This window comes from Cyanistes caeruleus, chromosome 2, assembly GCF_971803275.1.
Source record: "Cyanistes caeruleus chromosome 2, bCyaCae1.hap1.1, whole genome shotgun sequence".
In the NCBI taxonomy this organism is placed as follows: Eukaryota; Metazoa; Chordata; class Aves; order Passeriformes; family Paridae; genus Cyanistes; species Cyanistes caeruleus.
Genome location: NC_141702.1, coordinates 77,762,977 through 77,782,042, shown reverse-complemented (window position 1 = coordinate 77,782,042; position 19,066 = coordinate 77,762,977). Strand labels below are relative to the sequence as shown.

The window sequence follows — 19,066 nt, the reverse complement described above, 5'->3', positions numbered from 1 at the left end:
GTGAGGGGAGGTCCCGGCCCGGCGCGGGGAAGGTGCCGGCTCGTTGTGCGTGTCCGGAACCACCGGACTGAGCCGGGGCCGCGCCTGGCGGCTCCCTCCCCCCGCGGGCGTCTTCTCCTCCGGCGCCCTGTCAGATCCTCGCCGAGCTCCCGGGGGCTCCTGCCCGTGCTGTAAGGTGGGGGAGGCCGTGGGCTTGTCAGGCTGGAGGAGCGGGAGCGGCACTGCCGGCGGGGCCGAGGCGGCAGGAGCGGCCGGGGCTCCGCACGGTCCCTTGGCCGCTCTCGGTGCGAGCGGCGGGGGCCGCAGCGGTGCCGGCAGATGCCCCGCCGCCCTTCTCATGCCGGCACTCGGGGGCTCGTAAGCACGGGGCTCCCTCGGCTGCCTCCCGAGTGAAAGGCTGCCCGCCTCTGGAACTTGGCAGTGAGGCGGAACGCGCTCTCGGAGCAAGACGCGGGAAGGAAGAATCTGGCACGAGCTGCCTGTCCTGTATTTATTAGTTGTTTGGTCACAGTTGCTTGAGGGATCAGTGGAAAATAGTCTCTTGAGGGGACTTGGGTAGGCGCAGCTTTCCTGGAGGGGATCGCAGCAGCTCCTCGAATGTAACCTTTGTCAGGGTACTTCCATGTGTCAGGCAGACTAAAATACAGTTGTATTTATATCAAGTCGTGTGCCATGTTGTAGCATATTGAAAATGTCACTTGTCCTTACCTAAGCACTTAATGATTTTTGGAAGAGAACCGTACAGAGCTAATCAGCTGTTTTTTCCTTATTTGACGTTTCATTTGACCTTAATCATTGTACTCTCCTGGAATGGTAGATGATGTGACTGACTCTTACCTTTTCCATGAGAGCTGTGCAAACTGTTTGTGGTGTGGAGTTTTTCTGATTGCTTTTTTTTGTCGGATTGTTTTTTTAGCTTTGGTTTGCTTTGAGGTACTTTAGGTAGTGTGCTGCTATAAGATGGGGGAAAACTTGTTGAAGAAAGGCATCTTGCAGTACAGGTAGAAAATAGTGGGGTTTATGATCATTCTTAGTAATGATTTATATGGGCCCTTCTTACTGATGATCCTGAAAATAAATTTAAAAGCCGTGACCTCGAATTTGTATAGTGTCCTATAAAAAGCTACACACAGAATCAAAAGATTTTACGTGTGCTTACATTTCTGTTACTGGGAAGAGGAGAACCTCAGTATTCCTCATTCATCATCAAGTGTCCTCACAGTCCATAGTTATTCTACAAACTACAGCATTGCCTATCTGGACAACTATAATCCAATAATAAAAAGTTGTCATTTGGTGAGAGAAAGTCTCTCTGAAGCATAGATGGGAAAAAAAGTCTCTTTTTCTTTCCATTCTCTGTGAGGATGTGATGTCAGCAGCGTTGCAGAACCACTGCTATTCTTTTGTATGTGGCCTTCCAGCCACACAGCTTGAAGTGTTTTTTAAATAATAGGTGACACACATTATCTCTTATATAATTCATTAAATCATTGTGGAGAACAGAAGTAAACTTGGGTCAACAGTGTGCTGCAGACACATTAGAATGAACGAATCTCTGTCACCCATTCCTACAATGGATGACTATCCATTGCTGTTACTGAAGGTGGTTCTGCCCTCTGTGTTCCTGTATTTCTAAAATTTAAAGTACTTGTTTAGCTGGATGAGCTTGCTGTTGGTATTCAGATCACTTCTTTACACAGCTGCTGCTTGTGTGGATCCATAGCTGTGCCAGTGTTAAATTGGTTACCTTGCTGCTGATGTTAGTGCAGCTACAGTAACATTGAGTGCAGGGAGCTGCAATCCCCAGCTGGAGTCACAGATTGATAGTAAGGCACTTATCTTACGCAGACCTCTGCATTTCCTCAGCTGAACCAGCACCAGCACCTGCATCATCTAGTCAGAAGCCAGTCAGTGCATCTGCATGAGTTGTAGCCACAGCTGCAGGGTAGGCAGATAATGGTTTTGCTCAAGAATGGCAGGTTTTAACATGGCCAGATTGTTCTAACAACTGCTGTATTGATTGCACTGTAGCATATCTAAAGGTAGCATTTTCAGTGAATAAAGTTGTAGCCTGGGTTAAGAACTTGATGGGTCTGAAGCTTCTTGGAAATATATAGCATTTCTTGACTTCTCTTTGTCTTGAAATTAGGCTTAGGAAACAGTCACGGGTCTAAATCCACCTTAGTAGTTACTCCTAAGAATCTGCTCCATATGCAGGCTTTTCATTGAGATAGTATAGTTGCCATAGAAAATAATTATTTTGTAAAGATAAATTCTCATTTCCCATTGCTTGTGGGCATTCTAAGCATGTAAATGAAGAACTGAGCAGTTTGTGCAGTTTTGCATTAGTTTATTCACTGAGCTCTGCAAATATTGAGTAATTTTTATTTGTTGCACTTCACCTAAATAGGTTCTCTAGTCTGTGAAATTATTGTCTATAGGAGTTTACTGTTCATTTAAAGTGTTTTGAAGGAAGAACATCTTGCAGTTATAATTGAAGTTTTTTAAAAGGGCATCCATTTTTTTCCCCTGAAATTTCAGTGTAAGTTTTTGTTTTACATTCATCTGGCCATTTGTGTTTCACTGTAACTTTAATACAAATTATTTTGAATGAAGTGACACCTGCTAGTGCTGCTCTTGAGTTTCAGTGCAACTGCACTTTCCCTGCAATGTAAATGAAGATACATTCTTTAGAAGGTAGATGTTTTCATTTGGATAGGTGTAATAGGTCTTGAAAAACAAAATTGTTTGAAAGTTGGCACTGATCTCTGTGTTGTTGTTTTGTTTTTTTTCTCTTCCAGAAAGTGGATCGTTATTGCAATTGATGTTTGATGGGAAATACGAGGCAATATTTTCAAATGCAGCCATTCAGGATGTTTTCAGTGCGTCTACTGTGGTGGAGGAGAACATTGACACTTACTTGGAGAAACAGATTCTAGCATACCTGGATTGTTCTGCAGAGGCTGATAACTTGGAAAGGTGGAAATTATTATTTATTATATGGAAGTTTAATAGAGGCCATGTTTGATTTTTACAAAAGGCATTTAAAAAATGTTTAATTTGTGTAGTGCCTTCAAGATCCTTGTACTGACAGGAAAGCAGAAAACAAATTTCATGTGTTATTCCCCCCTTGGGCATCTCTTTGTTACTGTCCAGTGAAAGAAACAATGATGTTGTGATATGGGGGTTTGTTGAAAACATTAGCTTTATTTACAGCAATTACCTCAGAAGGTTCTGGTATAAAGAAGTCACACATGTAAATTCATGTTGCCATATATCATCAAACAATTAACAATTTTCTCTCAGAAATCTTGTATTACATTTATGTGGCTGCTTGAAGTACTGTGTAATGCTACTGTCCAAGCAATGCCTGTTTTTCTAAGTCTGACTTATAATGAGGTTGTTTGACTCTTCTTAATGTAAAAACAAGTAAGGTGTTACTCATGGGTGCCGTTCATCAATTAATTATTTTCTTCCAAGACTCTCTCTGATAGTCTCTCTTAATTGTACTGTATGTGCTAATTGTTGCTGTTAAGCAGTCTGAATTTACTGCTGACAGTTTGCTGTGTAAATGATGAACAGACTGAAATATGACATGCTAGGGATAGTGGAAGCAGAAGACAATACATGTGTTGTGTATATATATGTATTGGTATTTTAAAAGGTAAAAAAGTTTCACCAAACGAAAAACAAAAGATTAGAGAAGATGAAGGTGAAAAAATAAAATTAAGAGGAAGGTAGTTGTTGCCAGTTAGTGTTGGCAGAGTCCAAATATGTGTGTTTTGGTATGACATACATAAACCTAAGAGTTTTTGCTAAAATATCAGAGAAAAAAAGTAGTTGGCATGTTTGAAAAACTGAGCTGAGATTGGTTCATCATGATAGCGTGTCAAAAACTCATCTTCTGGTTTGCTGCACAATACAATACACTCCTGCTTTATGAGTTGGAGTGGTCAGAAGTTTTTCCTGTGGATGTTTTTTGCTAGGTTCTTCTTGTTTGGTTTTTTTTCCTTACTTTGTTGTACTGTTACTGTTAAATATTAGCTGAAGAAATTTTTTGGTATTTCTAGATTCTGTCACCTTGCAGTAGTTTGAATAATGTGACTAGGAGAGAATAATCAGTTGAAAAAGACTCAATCCTGATCTGAATTATTGCTTAAAATATGTGTTTTGCCTTTTTAAGCCATTCAGCTTCTTGAAGGTAATCATAAATCTCTATCAGTGGAGCTTTATATGTATCCTGTTACAGTGCATAACAGGACTATAACACACATATACTACTGCAGACAGCAAAGGAATTTGTTCCTTGGCTGCTCATGCTCCAGCTCTATGGTCTTTGAGGTTTTTCTTCTTTGCTCTGCAGCTCTGGGCTGTGTCAGGAGCCCCCTTGCCTCTACAGAGGCAGATCTGCAATATTTAGTGTTTCAGAAGCAGACAGAGGGTTTTCTGCCCAAAATTACAGCCTGAAGTTTTATTCAAAATGAAAGCTAAGAGTCTTCAAAACCTATCAGTGTCTGCCAGAAACAGTTTGGTTTGTAGCGTCCAAGTGAATTTTTCAAGCTCCATTAGTAATAATTTAAGAAGTTTTGGGGGCTGAAGGAAGTACGTTGCGGCTTTCTCTTATACAAAAACTTCCACTGAAGTTGCTTGTCTGAAAGAGAGATAATTTGACAGATAATTTCCTATTTTAGGTAGGCACTGCACAGCACATTGACCTGTACTGTCTTGGTCTCTGATGACTTTCTGGGTTAAAAAGTGTCACATAGTTGTTTTTCCTGCCTACAGACCCTATGTCCTGTGAAGGCCTTATGGAAGAAACCTATGTAACCTTTGCATCCATACTTTGCATTGCTTATGATGAAACTGAAGGGAGTGGGGGGGGGGAGTGTGTTTCTGGGGTTTTTTTAATGCCTAAAATGGAATTCCCTTTTTCCAGTGAGTGATTCAAAGGAAGTGCAGCAAACCTCTTAAGTTCTAGACCAGAAAATTCAGTAAGACACTGGTTTTCTTGTGACTTTTTGTAGATGGGATAAGTTAAAATATTTTTTTTTCTAGAACTGAAAGTTGTAATTCTGGAGATTTAAAAACACAGCAGGAGTTGAATTTAGTTAGAAACAACGTTGGATAATGTGAATCTTATTCTTTTTGCACAATATAAACAGTGCAAAGTATGGTTTTGTAATAGTGTTAAAAGAACTCTTAAGGAGTTCTTTTTCTGAGTCTAAAACTGAACAGCTTGAGGGCAAAACAGTTCAAAGTTTGGATCTAGACAGTAATTTCTTTGGACAAGTTCTCTGTAACTTTTTCCACTTTCAAAACCATAGTTCTGTAAGGAAAATGATTTAGCAGCATTTTAAAAATTGGTTCAACTTTCCTTTTAACTGATTGCCTTCTTTTCCCTGCCCCAGGCACATTTTCACTATGGCACTTTAAGCCTTTAATGTCCTAAAAATTAAGCATTCCTTATAATAAATGTGTTGGATAGGATATTTTTTGGTTTACTTTTTTCCTGCTGCTCACTTCAATGCTTAAAAGCTATTTTCTACAGAAAATGTAGCTTCATGGATGTATTTTAATCAGCAAAATTTGGAGGATGAAGCAATAGGATATGTGTTAACCATGCAGAGGGGGAATGCCTTTTCTGTTTTTTTCTTGAGTTCCATAGGAAAGAGGTGCATTCCTTGCCTGACATACAGTTTGATTCAAAAGACTAAGGAAATAGTGTTCAGGTTCCAAAATCTAAAGGAACAAGGAAATTACTTCTAACACTGCTCCTTGTTGAGCATATATTTACTACTTCTACCGTATTCAATATATAACTGAATACTTAACTTGGCAAAAGAAATCCATACAATAAAGCTTATTATGATTTCCCAAACTGAAAACTGAATGATAATTCTGGTATTTCTCATGGAACATCTGATGGTTAACCGGTGTGCTGTATGTAATGAAAACTGAAAATGTAGAAATTCATGCTGCTTCAGTAGTTTACTTTGATGTCCATGAATTGAAAAAAATAGCAAAGTTAGTCACTGAATAGTTTTGGCTACTCTTCTGTAGTTTCTGGCATCACTAAAAAGTAGAAACTTGCAACTTTTTAAGTAGAACCCGGCTATTGAATATTTTTTTCTTTTATTTTGTTTGTAAATTCTAGCGTTATATGGGCATCCATTTTTTAAAATACAAATGCACTGTTGTTCTTTATTTTTGAGGAACATTTGATACAGCAACCTAAATATTAAGCATGTGATTCTACATCATGAAGAACAATTGGACTTGTTGCAAACAGTTTTTAAAAAAAGGCAGCAAAACCCCCATTCACACAGAGAAAGGAAAAACAGTGGGGAAAAAAGACATATATTTAATGATAAATGCAAAATAAATTATGTAGATCACCATAGCAAGGGGGGAACCTGCAGCAGTCTCTCTTGTTGCTTTTCTGGCAGCCTTTGGGAGGTGAGCATCTGCAGGTCTGCACTGCAAGTGTGAAGGGCAGTCAGGGAGACAGAATGCATTTGCTTGTAAAGAAAACAGGGGATAGGCAAGGGAGGTCAGCATTTGCAGGGATTACAGCTTGAAATTGGTTTTCTGATACAGAGTGAGTGATAAGGAGACAGGGAGTTGGTCACGAATCTGAAAATGGGGAAAAGAAAATAATTTGGTGATGACAAATTAAACAGTGGAAAAACAGTATCCCAACCAAAGTAATGGGTTTGGTTATCAGTTGTTCCAGAGATGTTTTGCATGGATAAAACTGTGTCTCTTGAAGCAAGTTTGTTTTCCAGATAGATACTGTTAAAATAAATAAATAAATTGTTACTAGTAGAAACAGTGAAAATTATAAAATAATGAAAATTATCTTTAAAAGACTAGAATATCAAATCACAGTGTGGGGATGGTTGATTGTTCTGAATGTTACCTTACAGAAACTTTGAAGAATAATTTATTTTGGGAGAAAAATTAGGAAATTTATACCAATCAAGATATTTTGTGTGTAGTGGTAATAATTTAGTATACAATAATTATTAGTGTTTTGCGTTCCTGAGTTATTTGGAAGTTTATTTGTGACCTTGGATATGTATTTATATTTCTTAGCAGATAGTTACTGGCTGAATAATGACAGCCAGTGATACCTTGTCTTGTTCAACAAGAGCTCTTTATGGCAGTCCTTGTCCTTTAACTCCCCTGCAAGATGGTTTTGGTTTTTTGTGTTTTTTATATTTTCAATTAAATGTTCCCCACCCCTGCTTTCTTATTGTTCTGCATCTTTTTGTTACATTCTTGCCCACCAACTGCTTGTTTGTGTGAGGCCTTTCTATTTTACTTTGGTTTTTAAGGGGTTGTATAACACTTAACTTTTTGTTCCCATTGGAGGGCCCTTACATCTCTAAGTTTCTGTTTTTACAAAAAGAAAGGACTAGGTTTCTCTGTTTCAATTATGCTCCTTGACACAGCAGTATTTGTATCAGACCTGCACAGTTAAAATACTAACTTTTTGTAGCTAGGAGGCCCCTTCTCTATGTGTTAGGGCCCTTGTCAATAAAGTTCTAAGTCATTAAGGTATCATAAAACACACCAGAAGTTTGTATATAAATTTTACGAGTCTACACCTGTTAAATTTACCAATAAGTTCTGAGAGATTGTGCCCTGCCTTCTGCAGACCACATAGATTATTTGCTAAAGAAATCATAGTAATGTAAAATGAGCTTAGTCTAGTAGATAATTTTGCCATACCTAGTTTTGGAAATGAAACAAAGTCTCTTAATTTCATTTTTCAATAAATTAATATTATTTAAAATAAAAGGTGTGATTAATTAGGAATTATTTATTGCCAAAGTATCTGAACCAAGGTAGAATTCTGAATTTTTGATTTTATTTTTTTATCAGAGGGAGTGAAACTAAACAGTTATGTCAAAACAAAAATAAACTTGCTCTTCTGGAACATACACTAATGCAGTATTTTTTCTTTGAAAATGCTGAGAGTTAGATGTATCATGAGAAACATAACAGCCACGCAATGGGCAAATATTAGATTATCTGTGTCCTTTGCTAATCTGATCACTGACAGTTTTGTACTGCTTTAAATTGTGAAATGGACGAACTCTGCATCCAAAATGTTTGGCATTAATTACAACTTTTATAAACAAACACGTTTTGAGAGTGATTTTTTAATTTATTTTTATTTTAATCTTTTTTTAAAGCTAAGGGTTTTGAGCTAGCACAAGATTTAATCAGCTATTGTAGCCTTAAGTGAAAATATAATATGTTGCTAATTGCTGTTCTTATCTGTATTGCAGGCAGAGGCTGATGTTTCTGCTTGGTGTGGGGAGTCTGCAGCTCTTTGTTCAAACCAATTGGACTGGGCCTCCTGTTCAGTTAAAGCTTCAGGATTTTTTGCCACCTGCATTGTTAGAGAAATTCTGTGAGGTAGGTTTGGATTTTAATAAGCTGTCCTTTTATTGTCACTGCTTTTCACCAATGACCATAACACTTAGGTGTGTCAGAGAAGGCACATCTGCAAGGCAGGGTGCTAGAATGAAATGCTGTAATCATCAGTCCTACTGGCTGCTATTGCAGCATCTTCAGTTATATCAGCAGTGTCCAACAAGTAGTTACCCTTTCTCTACTTGAGGTATTCCCTGCTGGAAATGTTAGGTTTGGATGGAGAAGATATCTTTAATATAGGTGAGCATTTACTCAAAGGGCATTTGCAATCAATAAACTTTTTATGTGTTTATTTTGGGATACATTCTCAGCTGGATTGAAGAAAGAATGACTTAGAAATTTCCCGTCCTTAAGGAAAGGTAGAAGTTGCATATCTTGCAAATAGCAGAGTGTTTGGCATATGCTAACAGTAGATTTGGATGCTCAGTATCCTGTTAGGCTCCTGAATGCCAGGTGAATTGAGGTAATATTAGTACAAAAATGCTAATTTAAATAGAGCTTTTGCATGCAGAAGGGAATATAGGAGATGAATCTGAGGACTGTCAGTTTTATTTATTTTGTTATTGTTTTATGTAGATTACTAATAAACACCCTAACTTCTTTTAGTGAGCTGTGTGTATTGTTCCTCATGGCAGTACAGCAGTCCAGACTCTCCTCACGTGGGGTTTAGCACAGCTTCTTGGTTTTTCTCTTGGGGTTAAAGCTGTGGTAAAATACTGACTACTGCAGTGTGTCAGTGAAAAACATATCAGTAGTCTCTGCTAATGCTAAATCTATACTTGGGTTTGAATTCAGAGTTTCACAAAGAATAGGGCCATGAGCAATGTCAGTGCTGTAAACTGTGAAATGGGGGAAATTTGGAGTGTATGAAAAGTTTCATGTAAAACTGTTGGCTCTGCTGCCTTACTGTGGCATGTTTTCCATAATTCATAAAGTCCTGCCTTAGGTTCATTTGCAAGGTTGTATTTCTAAATAACTAATCTGGATACAGTATTGCTCCTGGTTTTTAAATAGATGTTTATAAATTTGGTTTATCTTTTAGAGCTGGCACAGTATGTATAGATGGGCTTATTTTTTGCAAGATTTTTGATACTTGAAATTCAAATCTCATCTTCTGATGACTAAATAAGAAACAATGGAAACCAAGTGTACTAAACCTTTTAGGGTATGAAATGAGTTAGCAGAAATTTTGAAGTGTGCTACCTCTGAAGGGAAAAGTAGTTAATTTTGCCTTTATATATAGTAAAAATAATAAAACCTAATTTCATTGGTTCTCTTTATAATTTGTTTATAATATTTAATATGAAAGTATTGAAATATTCTTACAAATTTTGGTTTCTGTTTACTGGAGAACTCTAAATTCTGTGCTAGTGTGTATGCACAGGTTGCAGTCTTAATGCAGTCTGCAGCCCAAGATGATGCTCATAGGACTGCTGTCACTGATAGAGTTCAGAAACCTGGAAAATACAGCATTCATAATTTCTACAGCCTGTTTCATAGAATCATAAAATGTTCTGGCTTGGACAGGACTTTAAAGATCACACAGTTCTAAGCCCCCAGCCATGGGCAGAGACACCTTCCACTAGACCAGGTAGCTCAGAGCTCCATCCAACCTGCCTTGAACACTTCCAGAGAAGAGGCATCCACAGCTTCTGTTCCAGTGCCACACACCCTCACAGCAAAGAATTTCTTTGCTTAAACCTACTCCCTGTCAGTTTTAAACCACTTCCCCTTGTCCTGTCACTACATGCCCTGGTAAATAGTCTTGCTCCCTCTTTCTTGTAGGTCCCCTTCAGGTACTGGAAGGCCACAATTAGGTCACCCCAAATCCTTCTTTTTTCCAGGCAATTTCATTTAATGTCTGGAAGAATGAGATACTAATTACCTGTTGAGTAAGGAAATACGTGATCTCCTGTTTAGTCTCTGTTATATTTCTGCAGTGGCTGGGAATGTGATGCTTTGAAATATGTTTGCTTATGCAGGGGTGATATTGCAGAAACTAAACTGGCAAGAGATTATAAAGGAAAACAGACTTGAGCATACTTTATTTCTAATGAGTGCTCCATCAGACTTCGGTATGGCTTCAAGGTTTAGCTATTTACACATTCAGGCAGAAGTTTACTTTTATTTCTATTACTGCTGTCTGTGTTGTCTTCTGACATGTTAATGTGTTTGTTTTTTTTCCAAGAGCACTACACACTTATGTGCTAAAATATAATATCCAGTTCTCTTCTTTATTAAAAGTCTTAATTCAAAAGGTTTTGAATTATGTTTTGTATTATCTTTATGTACTTTTCATTCCAAGGATTTTTAGTATATAAACGCTCTGTAAAAATGAACATCTCAATAGCAACATTTTTGTGTTTCCTTTCTTGCATACTCAGGTATTCAGAAAACGTGGGTTAAAAATGGAACTCTTTCTCCATCTGTTGTAACCTTCCATATTCTGTCATCAAGACTGATACAATCTGTTTTTAAACAGATCATCCATTTTCCAGGTTTTCAAACTAAAATGATTTTTTCCCACATCAAGGTTAAAAAATTATGTCTTTATGTTTCTTTTAGCCTGCTCCAAGTAATGTCACTAAATTTCAGCTTTATAATATCTCATTTACTTCAGAAATATTTTATAAACTGTTACTCTTGTTTTCAGAACACTTTATTGGATTAGTCTTTGTTTCAAGGGTATATAACTGCTGCCATTTCTATCCTTGGAAAGTTTCGCCTCTGGATCAGTGACATAGCTTCATTTCTGCTCCCAGTTAACTTCTTTTCTTATGAGTGAAGTAAGGCTACATGAGACTGTAATCAATTTTAGTGAAGAATAAATAAAATAGCCTCTTTAAGATGTGTTGCTAGTAGGGGCCTCTTGGATGTCTTCAATGAACAATATTCATGAGTATGTGTATATTATTTCCCTTTCCTCAAATTAATCTAGCCTTCTCTCTAAACTATGGTTACATTCATATACTCTATTGACATTTGGTTTTATGTCCTGCAGAACAGGGTTGTGATTTTCAGAGTCCACACAAAAGTAGCATTTTATTTATTAGATGTATTTCAGTTTTCTAAAATAACTGTGAGACTTTACCACAGCAGTTAATATTCTGACTGATACTATGCTGATTTTTTTTTAAATGGGTGAATGTGATAAAGGAAGATTAAAAAGTGCTGAATTCTGGTTAAAATGGAGTAGCAGTTCTTGTTTTGAACTTGTTGGGGTTAGACTAAAACAGTATTAATGAGCTCAGTGCTTAAAATAAGTGGCTTATAGTAACGGGCTCCTTGTGTCCTAAAAGAATTGTCTCTGCATGTAAGGGAATAAAAGGTACAAAACTGTTGAAGTTGGAGCATATTTATTCTGCCTTAAGTTTCAGAGCTTCTATGTATTACCTCTTAGACCTGAGCTCAGTATTTCCAGTGGATGACCTGGAAAAGAATGTGTAGTAGTACTAATGAAGACCACTGATGATTAAGAATGTTGTGAGGGCAAGCTGCTTTATTTGTTGTCTGATTTCATATTCACAGGTAGAATCTGGTAACAGTGAGAAGCTCTATCTGGAAGATCTCAATCTGTTAATTGATAATGCATGTAAATAACTGGTAGGAGTCCTCCAAATGTGTCTTATCAACAGTTCCTGCTCTTCATTTTGTAGCTTCCAGGCTGACCCCAAAGAATAAGTTTTGGAATACATTTGAATAATTTTTTTCTTTTATTTTTAAGGACATTTTATTTCCTTAATAATAAATATTTTTATTTTATTTTTATTCTTTATTTTTATATGCTTTATTACTCCTTCTTTTATGCATTATTTGATCCTTTTGCTGGAAAAGACTGAAATATTGCCATGCCTCTGTTGACATCTGTAGCCATGTTCATAATTAATATGAAAAACACAAATGTGCTATGTAGCACTACTGTCTCAAATCCAGTATGATTCCTTGGTCTTGTAATTCAGTCTGTTGTGAATTCCCTTTTTCAGGCCCAGATGCTTGGCTTCCATTAGCATGAACTAGCTAGGAAGAAAAAAGTCTGTGCTTGACCAGCGAGAAGATATAGGCTTTGAAAATTATGCAGATTTCTCCCTCTTGTGGGGAATGTAAGGATGGATGATAAAGGCTAAATTCAAAGGCAGAGTCTCATAAGCAAAGATAACCTGCTAAAGTAGCCCACAGTCTTGCCCTGCATTTCCTTGCTATGAATTTGGAACAGAAGGGGGGATCTTAATGCAGTCACTTGAAAAACACCCCCCTAACAGCAGAACAAAGTCACCCTCACAGGGTTTATGAACAAGAGCTATAATAACCAAAGTACTTCTTCCACATGTTAACACTCTCAGGCAAGACTTGCTTGTACTAGCTCACCACAATTATCTTCAGTCTGGACCTCAGCTCTTATAGGTTACCTGTTACTGATTTGGTTTGTAAAACTGGAGACTGCCTCCTGTGTAATCTTTGCAGCAAGTTGAAAAGAAAAGCAGTTATAAATGAAAGCAGTATTTCCATTGCCTTAAAGGCTGAAGAGTGAATTCTGTTTTCAAGGACCAAACCTTTGGTAGGTAACCTCAGTACATCCTCTGTTAATCTGGAAGGTAGATCACCTTATCTTTGCTAAACGATGAATTGTTGTGCAGTAGTCTTTAAATTTTTAACAGTATGAGACGCCCAGTATATATGGCTTAGTAGCCACACACAGCAGCTTCCTGATCTGATAATTTGTTTGTCTACACTCCACCTTTGCTTCCATTTAATCAAGTCTTCCCGAACTTTTAGCCTGGATTTATCTACTTCTTTATGTCTGCACTTAGCTTTTTATATATAGGGGAAAGATCCCCAAGATAGAAAGAGTCAATGAAATGTTGCAAAGACTGGAGTGGTTCTCAGTATAAAAGTAAAAGCATGCTGAATGCTCACTTTGCTTCTAGTCACTATCATTAGCAAGATAAGAGCTCTAATTCCTTTAACTAAAAATCTTTTACGCTCTGTTTTTAAGGCTATTGAATGTGAATGGCAGGAGCTTTCTTCTGATTTTTATCATTACTCAGGTGGCACCAGTTATGCTGGGAAATACTTTTGAAATACTGTGAAAATTTAAATACCCAGGAGTAGTGTCCAGCTTGCAGTTGATTTAGGGCTTTAGTAGTAGTAACTTAAAAGTAGCCATTAAGTTACTGTTTGGAAGTTGAATATAGAAACAGCTGTGCTTCAGAGATTAAAACATATGGATCTAGAGGGAATTGAGCTAAATTTGTGTGTTTTGTGTGTTAATTTGTGATGGTCAAACAGAACCACTTGCAGGTCCAGCAGAAGCTGGATGACTACTCCAGTGATTCCTCTGCCTATGTTCATGAAGGAATTATCTAGTATATGTTTCTGTGCTTTAAGAACATTACTCCTGAGTAAAATAATTACACTTTGTGATGTCAAGTTTGATGAAGAATAGAAAGACTCAAAAAATCTAATCCAGTGTTAGGTCTGGAGTGTTATATTAGCAAGTCTTGGGTTGGGGCTGTTCTGAAATACATGAAGTTTTTGAGCTACAAGATGGGCTCAACACATTATGTGTTTAGGTGTTTAAACGCAAGAACACAAGCTCAAAATTTATTTTTGCTCTTAGCCAATGTTCTAGAGATTTTGGTAGACTTTAATTCTTGACTTTGCAGTCTTTGAAGCTGTAACACCTTAAATGTCTACCTCTTATTTTTAGCTGTTCTTTCACCTTAAAGGCTACCTCAGGGCAGTAAATTCTGCATGGATAATGCAGTCTTAGAGCATAGGCTGGAAAAAAGAATGTTGGTTTAGACTTTCTCAGCTAAAGGTAAAAGATGTCTGCTTTTCTGGATGGGATTTTGTTTCATGAAAAAGGACATGTTTGTTAAAATAGAAGATAGCAGTTCTTTGGCTCTGGGACTTCTTGTCTTATTTTCAAGGCTGTAATATGTAATCAGTTTTCCCTTCTTCCCCCCTCATTCTTTGTTAATGTTACATTAGCAGGACTGGGTTTTGAAGTGAAAGGACCTGAAATGTGAATTTGAGATGAAATTGTTACTACAGTGCTTAAACAAATATAGTAACTCTAGCATTGCAAGGCTGTTTTTGAAAAAAGCTTTATAACAAATCTCCTTTGCTTTCCTGTTGAAAATTTTGTGTGTGGTCTACTTTGATTATAGAAAGAATCAACAACATACAGATAGGAAAAAAGTTTACATTAAACTGAAAATTGTATTGAGTGTCCCATTGTGTGTGTGTGTGTGTGTGTGTATTTGAAAAATTTATCTTCAGAAGTACTGATTGATGACTTTCCCCTCTGAAAATTACTGATGTTGATAAGGTTCTTCCTTTCTGAATAGCCAGAGGTGGAACAGATCTGGTATATTTCCAGCTGGCAGTTTCTTTCCTTTATTCTCAAGTGGTTTGTCTGACTGTTGAGATCATAATTTTCCACAGTGGGATTGAAATGACTGTGCTGATGTCATCCAGGAATTCCCCTTTGTCCCAAATCACGGTCTACAAAGTAGAAGTATTTTCAATGCTAATGCAAACGAAAAAAACCCATAGTAAATTAGAATAAACTTAAAGATTACTTTGTTATTAAAAAGTGATGTTGGAGATTGATGTAGCTTAACAATTTTTGTCTTCAATGTAACCTGTTAATACAGGTATTGAAAAGAGTTTCAAATAACTCAGGAATTATGTTATTTGTTTAGCTGAAAAAGCTGAAATGTGATTCAAGTAACTTATATCTTGGTCACATAGACTGATTAAGAATCTTTCTCAGGCAAGTGACTTGAATGCCAGCTGTCATTTAACCTTCTGTTCTGCTTTTTCCCTTCCATTCCTTTTTATACCAGCTGAAAACTAAAACCCTATTTTTTTGTTCATTAAGGATATCTGTCATATGAGAACCAGGAATAGACTGATAAATGGACATCTCCCTGAGCCTGAAGATAAAGTGCTTTAATTTCATTAAAAGGGAGGGGAGAATAGGTGACTGTCAGATGACAATCACCCCTGAGAGAGTCCCTGGAGAGCTACCTCAAGGCCATTAAGTGAAAGAGTTACTGTGGAGAACATCATACAGGAACGCATCCGAAGCAAAGAGAGGTTTTTATTTATCAGACAAAGGGAATAATAGCTCTGATATTGCTGCTCTGATGCCACTCCAGCAGGAAGCTCCCTCTGGGGAAAGAAAATGATAACACATACTGACAGCACTGCAGGAATATCTAGTGTATTTCAGTGCTGTAGGATTAATTTAATTACAGAAGTGTTTTGTTTCTGTGATTGCAAATTGAATGGAATGGACTTACCAGCAGCTTTTCTCCTTAGATTCTGGGAATGATTATATTACTGGAAGGTGTTTGGGGTTACTTGACTGGATGATGCGTGCATTTCAAGTGGGAGGGAATCAATGTCCTGCAGATCATATTGATGTGGTGTATCAGGACAGCAAGAAACTGCTGAATTTACCATGATTTGGTAAAAGGTTGAAACGCCCAAGAGATGGAGTTTTTGGTTTTGTTTTGGTTTTGCTTTTTGGGGTTTTTTATGTTTTGAGCAGACTCTTTCCTTAAATACATTAATAGCTATTTTTTCTCTTCCAAATTACATTTTTTAAAATAAACTTGTTTCCTGAAACATGTCTTTTTTTTCCCCCCTTCCTTTAGCCAAAGATGCTGCATGCAACCATTCTGAAGATGCTGGTTCTAGATGGTGAATCAGTCTATACCTTGACTTCTCATCCTATTTTGCTGCTTATAGCCAGGGTAATCCTTGTGAATTCACGACACAAACTCACATCTCTCCAGGTAAGAAGTATATGACTAATGAGTATGACTACCAGCTACTCCTTAATTGGTTCTCTCATTCTTTTCTTCATACATCATTGAATGATTTTGACCTCCATTTCTTTTCATATAGCTCTGAGGTTCTTCCCTCTAAGAAACAGTTTGGGACAAAGTGATTGCAATTAATCACAAGTATCATCTTCTTAAAGATAAGCTGTTTACTCACTGTCTTCCCCAAAGGAAGGTGTCTTCGTTAGCTGGGAAAATGAGAAAATTTAATACAACAAACTTCATCAAGACACATACTTTGTGGTATTATTTTCAGGGGTGTCTGGGAATGTCCTATAATGCAGCTTACATAGCTTATACTCTTTTAAACAAGCTTTTGGATACTGTTAACCATTACCGTATGAATTCTGGGTCTAAATCTCTGTTGTGTATGTGTGTTAAAAACAAGCAGACATGATGAAGTACCTCTTAGAGGGTCTGTACCTCTGTTGTAGTTCAGCAGCAGCCTGGTTGGTAATAGGGCTCTCTAGAAGTGGGGGACTTTTAACAGCAGCAGCTTCTCTTTATTGAATTCCAGTTGAATAGAATTTGGCTAGAGATCAAAATGCCACATGGCCTCTCTTTATGCTTGGCTGACAACATCCATTCCCAGCTGGGTCTTTGTATGAGTGATGAATTAAACTGTGTGGGAGATGTTGGCTGTACTGCATTTCTGGAAGCCAAGTTCTTCCATCGTTTTCCCTCTTATTCACAGATGAGTGCTGTTGAATTTCAGCAACTGGGTCAGTCAGGGAAACAGAAAATGTACCTGGTATTGAGAATTCCCCTGCTGCTGCCCCTAAGAATGACATAATGGGGGGCTTTATTCTGCAGGGTTGAGGTTCAATTATTTGTGTCTACATCAAGTTTGAATAGTAGTTCAAAGGCAACAGCTGATAGGAACTACTTTCATCAGCTGGTTGGTGTAGCAATTAAAGCTTGCCATTCTTTTTCTTTGCAGTTTGATTCAAAGGTGGCCTCTTAGTACTTTTGCTGCTTTAATAGTAGTGCACACAAATTTAAAACAAGGTACAATACTTCAAGATGTATTTTCTAAAGCATTAATAAAGCCTTGTATGCTATTTTACATGTAAGAGTAAATGCTTAAAAATCATCTGCAAGTTTTCAACTTGGCTCCCAAAAAACATTGAGGATAGAATATTGTACACAGCTCAGCTGGCTTATCTGAAACTTGAAAAATATATTCTCACTGATTCTAGCACTTCTAAGTGTTAAGCATAAGGCCTCAGGAAACTGAATCATTAAAGTGGATACCCAGTTGTGTGGGAAAAATAATACTTCATTGTATAAAGCTAAACTCAAGTAATTTGAAACTTGTTCTTTAAATTGCCTTTAGGTTTCTAAATAAATGATGAAATGTTGGGATCTGACCTCTTTCATGAAGACTGTTTTTATGCTTTACTCTGTCCAGCTTGATATCAAAAGTCATCTTTCATTGCTCCTGGAAATGGATGCTATTATTCTTTTTGATGGTTCCTTTCTAAGGACATTAGAATCAGCTCCATGTAATTAGTTTAGATGTTTGTGCTTGAATACTGCAAAGCCCTTAGGTCAGTTTTAAGCATACCTGCATATAAAGTTCAGAAGATGGGTGCTTCTAAAGCAATCAGACATCTTTCATAGAAAATGATTGGTGTGCTAGCAGTACCAGAATAAATAGCAATCATTAGAGCCTCTGTAGAGGTATGCTCTACATCCACAGATTATAATTTTAAGTATAATTTTGGGACTAGAGTATTAAAATTAACTTTTCCATACATTTTCTCGGGTTGCAACTAGAGAAGAGGTTAAGAGACTGGGGAATTTATGCTTTGTGTACACAGCTTTCTAAAATTAGGTATATTCCTGAGCTGTGTTTCAGCTCTGCCTGCTATAGGGTGATTGTTCACTGCAGTAACATCTTTGCCCTTCTGAACTTCAACATACAGACCTTAGGACTTTTGATTGTGATTGTAATGTGTTCTCAAAAGCAATTCTGCTCCTATTCTGCCTCTCTCAGGCTCCTTTATGCTGCCACCTGAAGAAATAAAGAAACAGAACAGGAAAAAATGCATAGAAGGTCAGCAGTAGATTATCAGAAATACTGAATGGCTTCCATACAAACAGTAACTAAATAGTTTAGTACTCTTCAGGCTGGAAGATTGCTGAAGAACAAGATCATGTGACACAAAAGAAGATATGTAGGAAACAGCTGGATTCGGGATTTTGGTTTTATTTTGGTCCTTTTCTGTTACAAGTGTTAGGAGCTGTGAAATCAAAGTAGTAAGTGGCTGCTCCAGAATAAGTGCATGCAAGTTTTCCTTTTTTTCTGCTGTTCACAGCATTTCTTACCACATGGTGGTACTAAAGATTTGCAGGGTTCAAAGAGAAGTTAGAAAAATTAATTGAGTGAAAATCCATCAAATCCTTGGAATACTGTAGAACTGCCTGTATTTGCCCATCTTTACACTAGGTTATGGGTGCTTTTTTTAATAAAACAGGTATTTTGGACAGGTTTGTATTTTTTAGAAACTAAAATTGAATAGACTACAAAATACTTTAAAACCACTTTACTTTTTTCCTTTTTTTTCTTAATGCTTGATACTTGTTATGAACTTGAAATATCCATATTTTCTTTCAGACATTACCTTGGTGGACTCTAAGATGTGTAAATATTCACCAGCAGTTGTTGGAGGAGAGATCACCTGAGCTATTTACTCTTGCCCAGACCTGTATAAAACAAGGTGTATTTCTAATTACTTGTTTTATTGGCTTGCAGCATCTCT

At 37.2% G+C, this 19,066-nt stretch overlaps 1 protein-coding gene across 3 annotated transcripts in view; it reads left to right on the top strand.

The window, feature by feature from the left end:
* TTC27 (tetratricopeptide repeat domain 27) overlaps positions 1–19,066 on the top strand; it is a 113,704-nt gene that overhangs the window by 243 nt on the left and 94,395 nt on the right. For 2 of the 3 annotated variants that reach the window (XR_015283517.1, XM_086878082.1), the window contains exons 2-5: positions 2,802–2,979; positions 8,298–8,427; positions 16,113–16,253; positions 18,922–19,024. Coding sequence is in view for 2 of the 3 variants with exons in the window: in XM_086878082.1 (XP_086734208.1) it covers positions 2,802–2,979; positions 8,298–8,427; positions 16,113–16,253; positions 18,922–19,024 (552 nt within the window). In the remaining variant the exon portion in view is untranslated. The remainder of the gene's footprint in view (positions 1–2,801; positions 2,980–8,297; positions 8,428–16,112; positions 16,254–18,921; positions 19,025–19,066) is intronic. The other variant, XM_086878083.1, reaches the window with a different exon arrangement.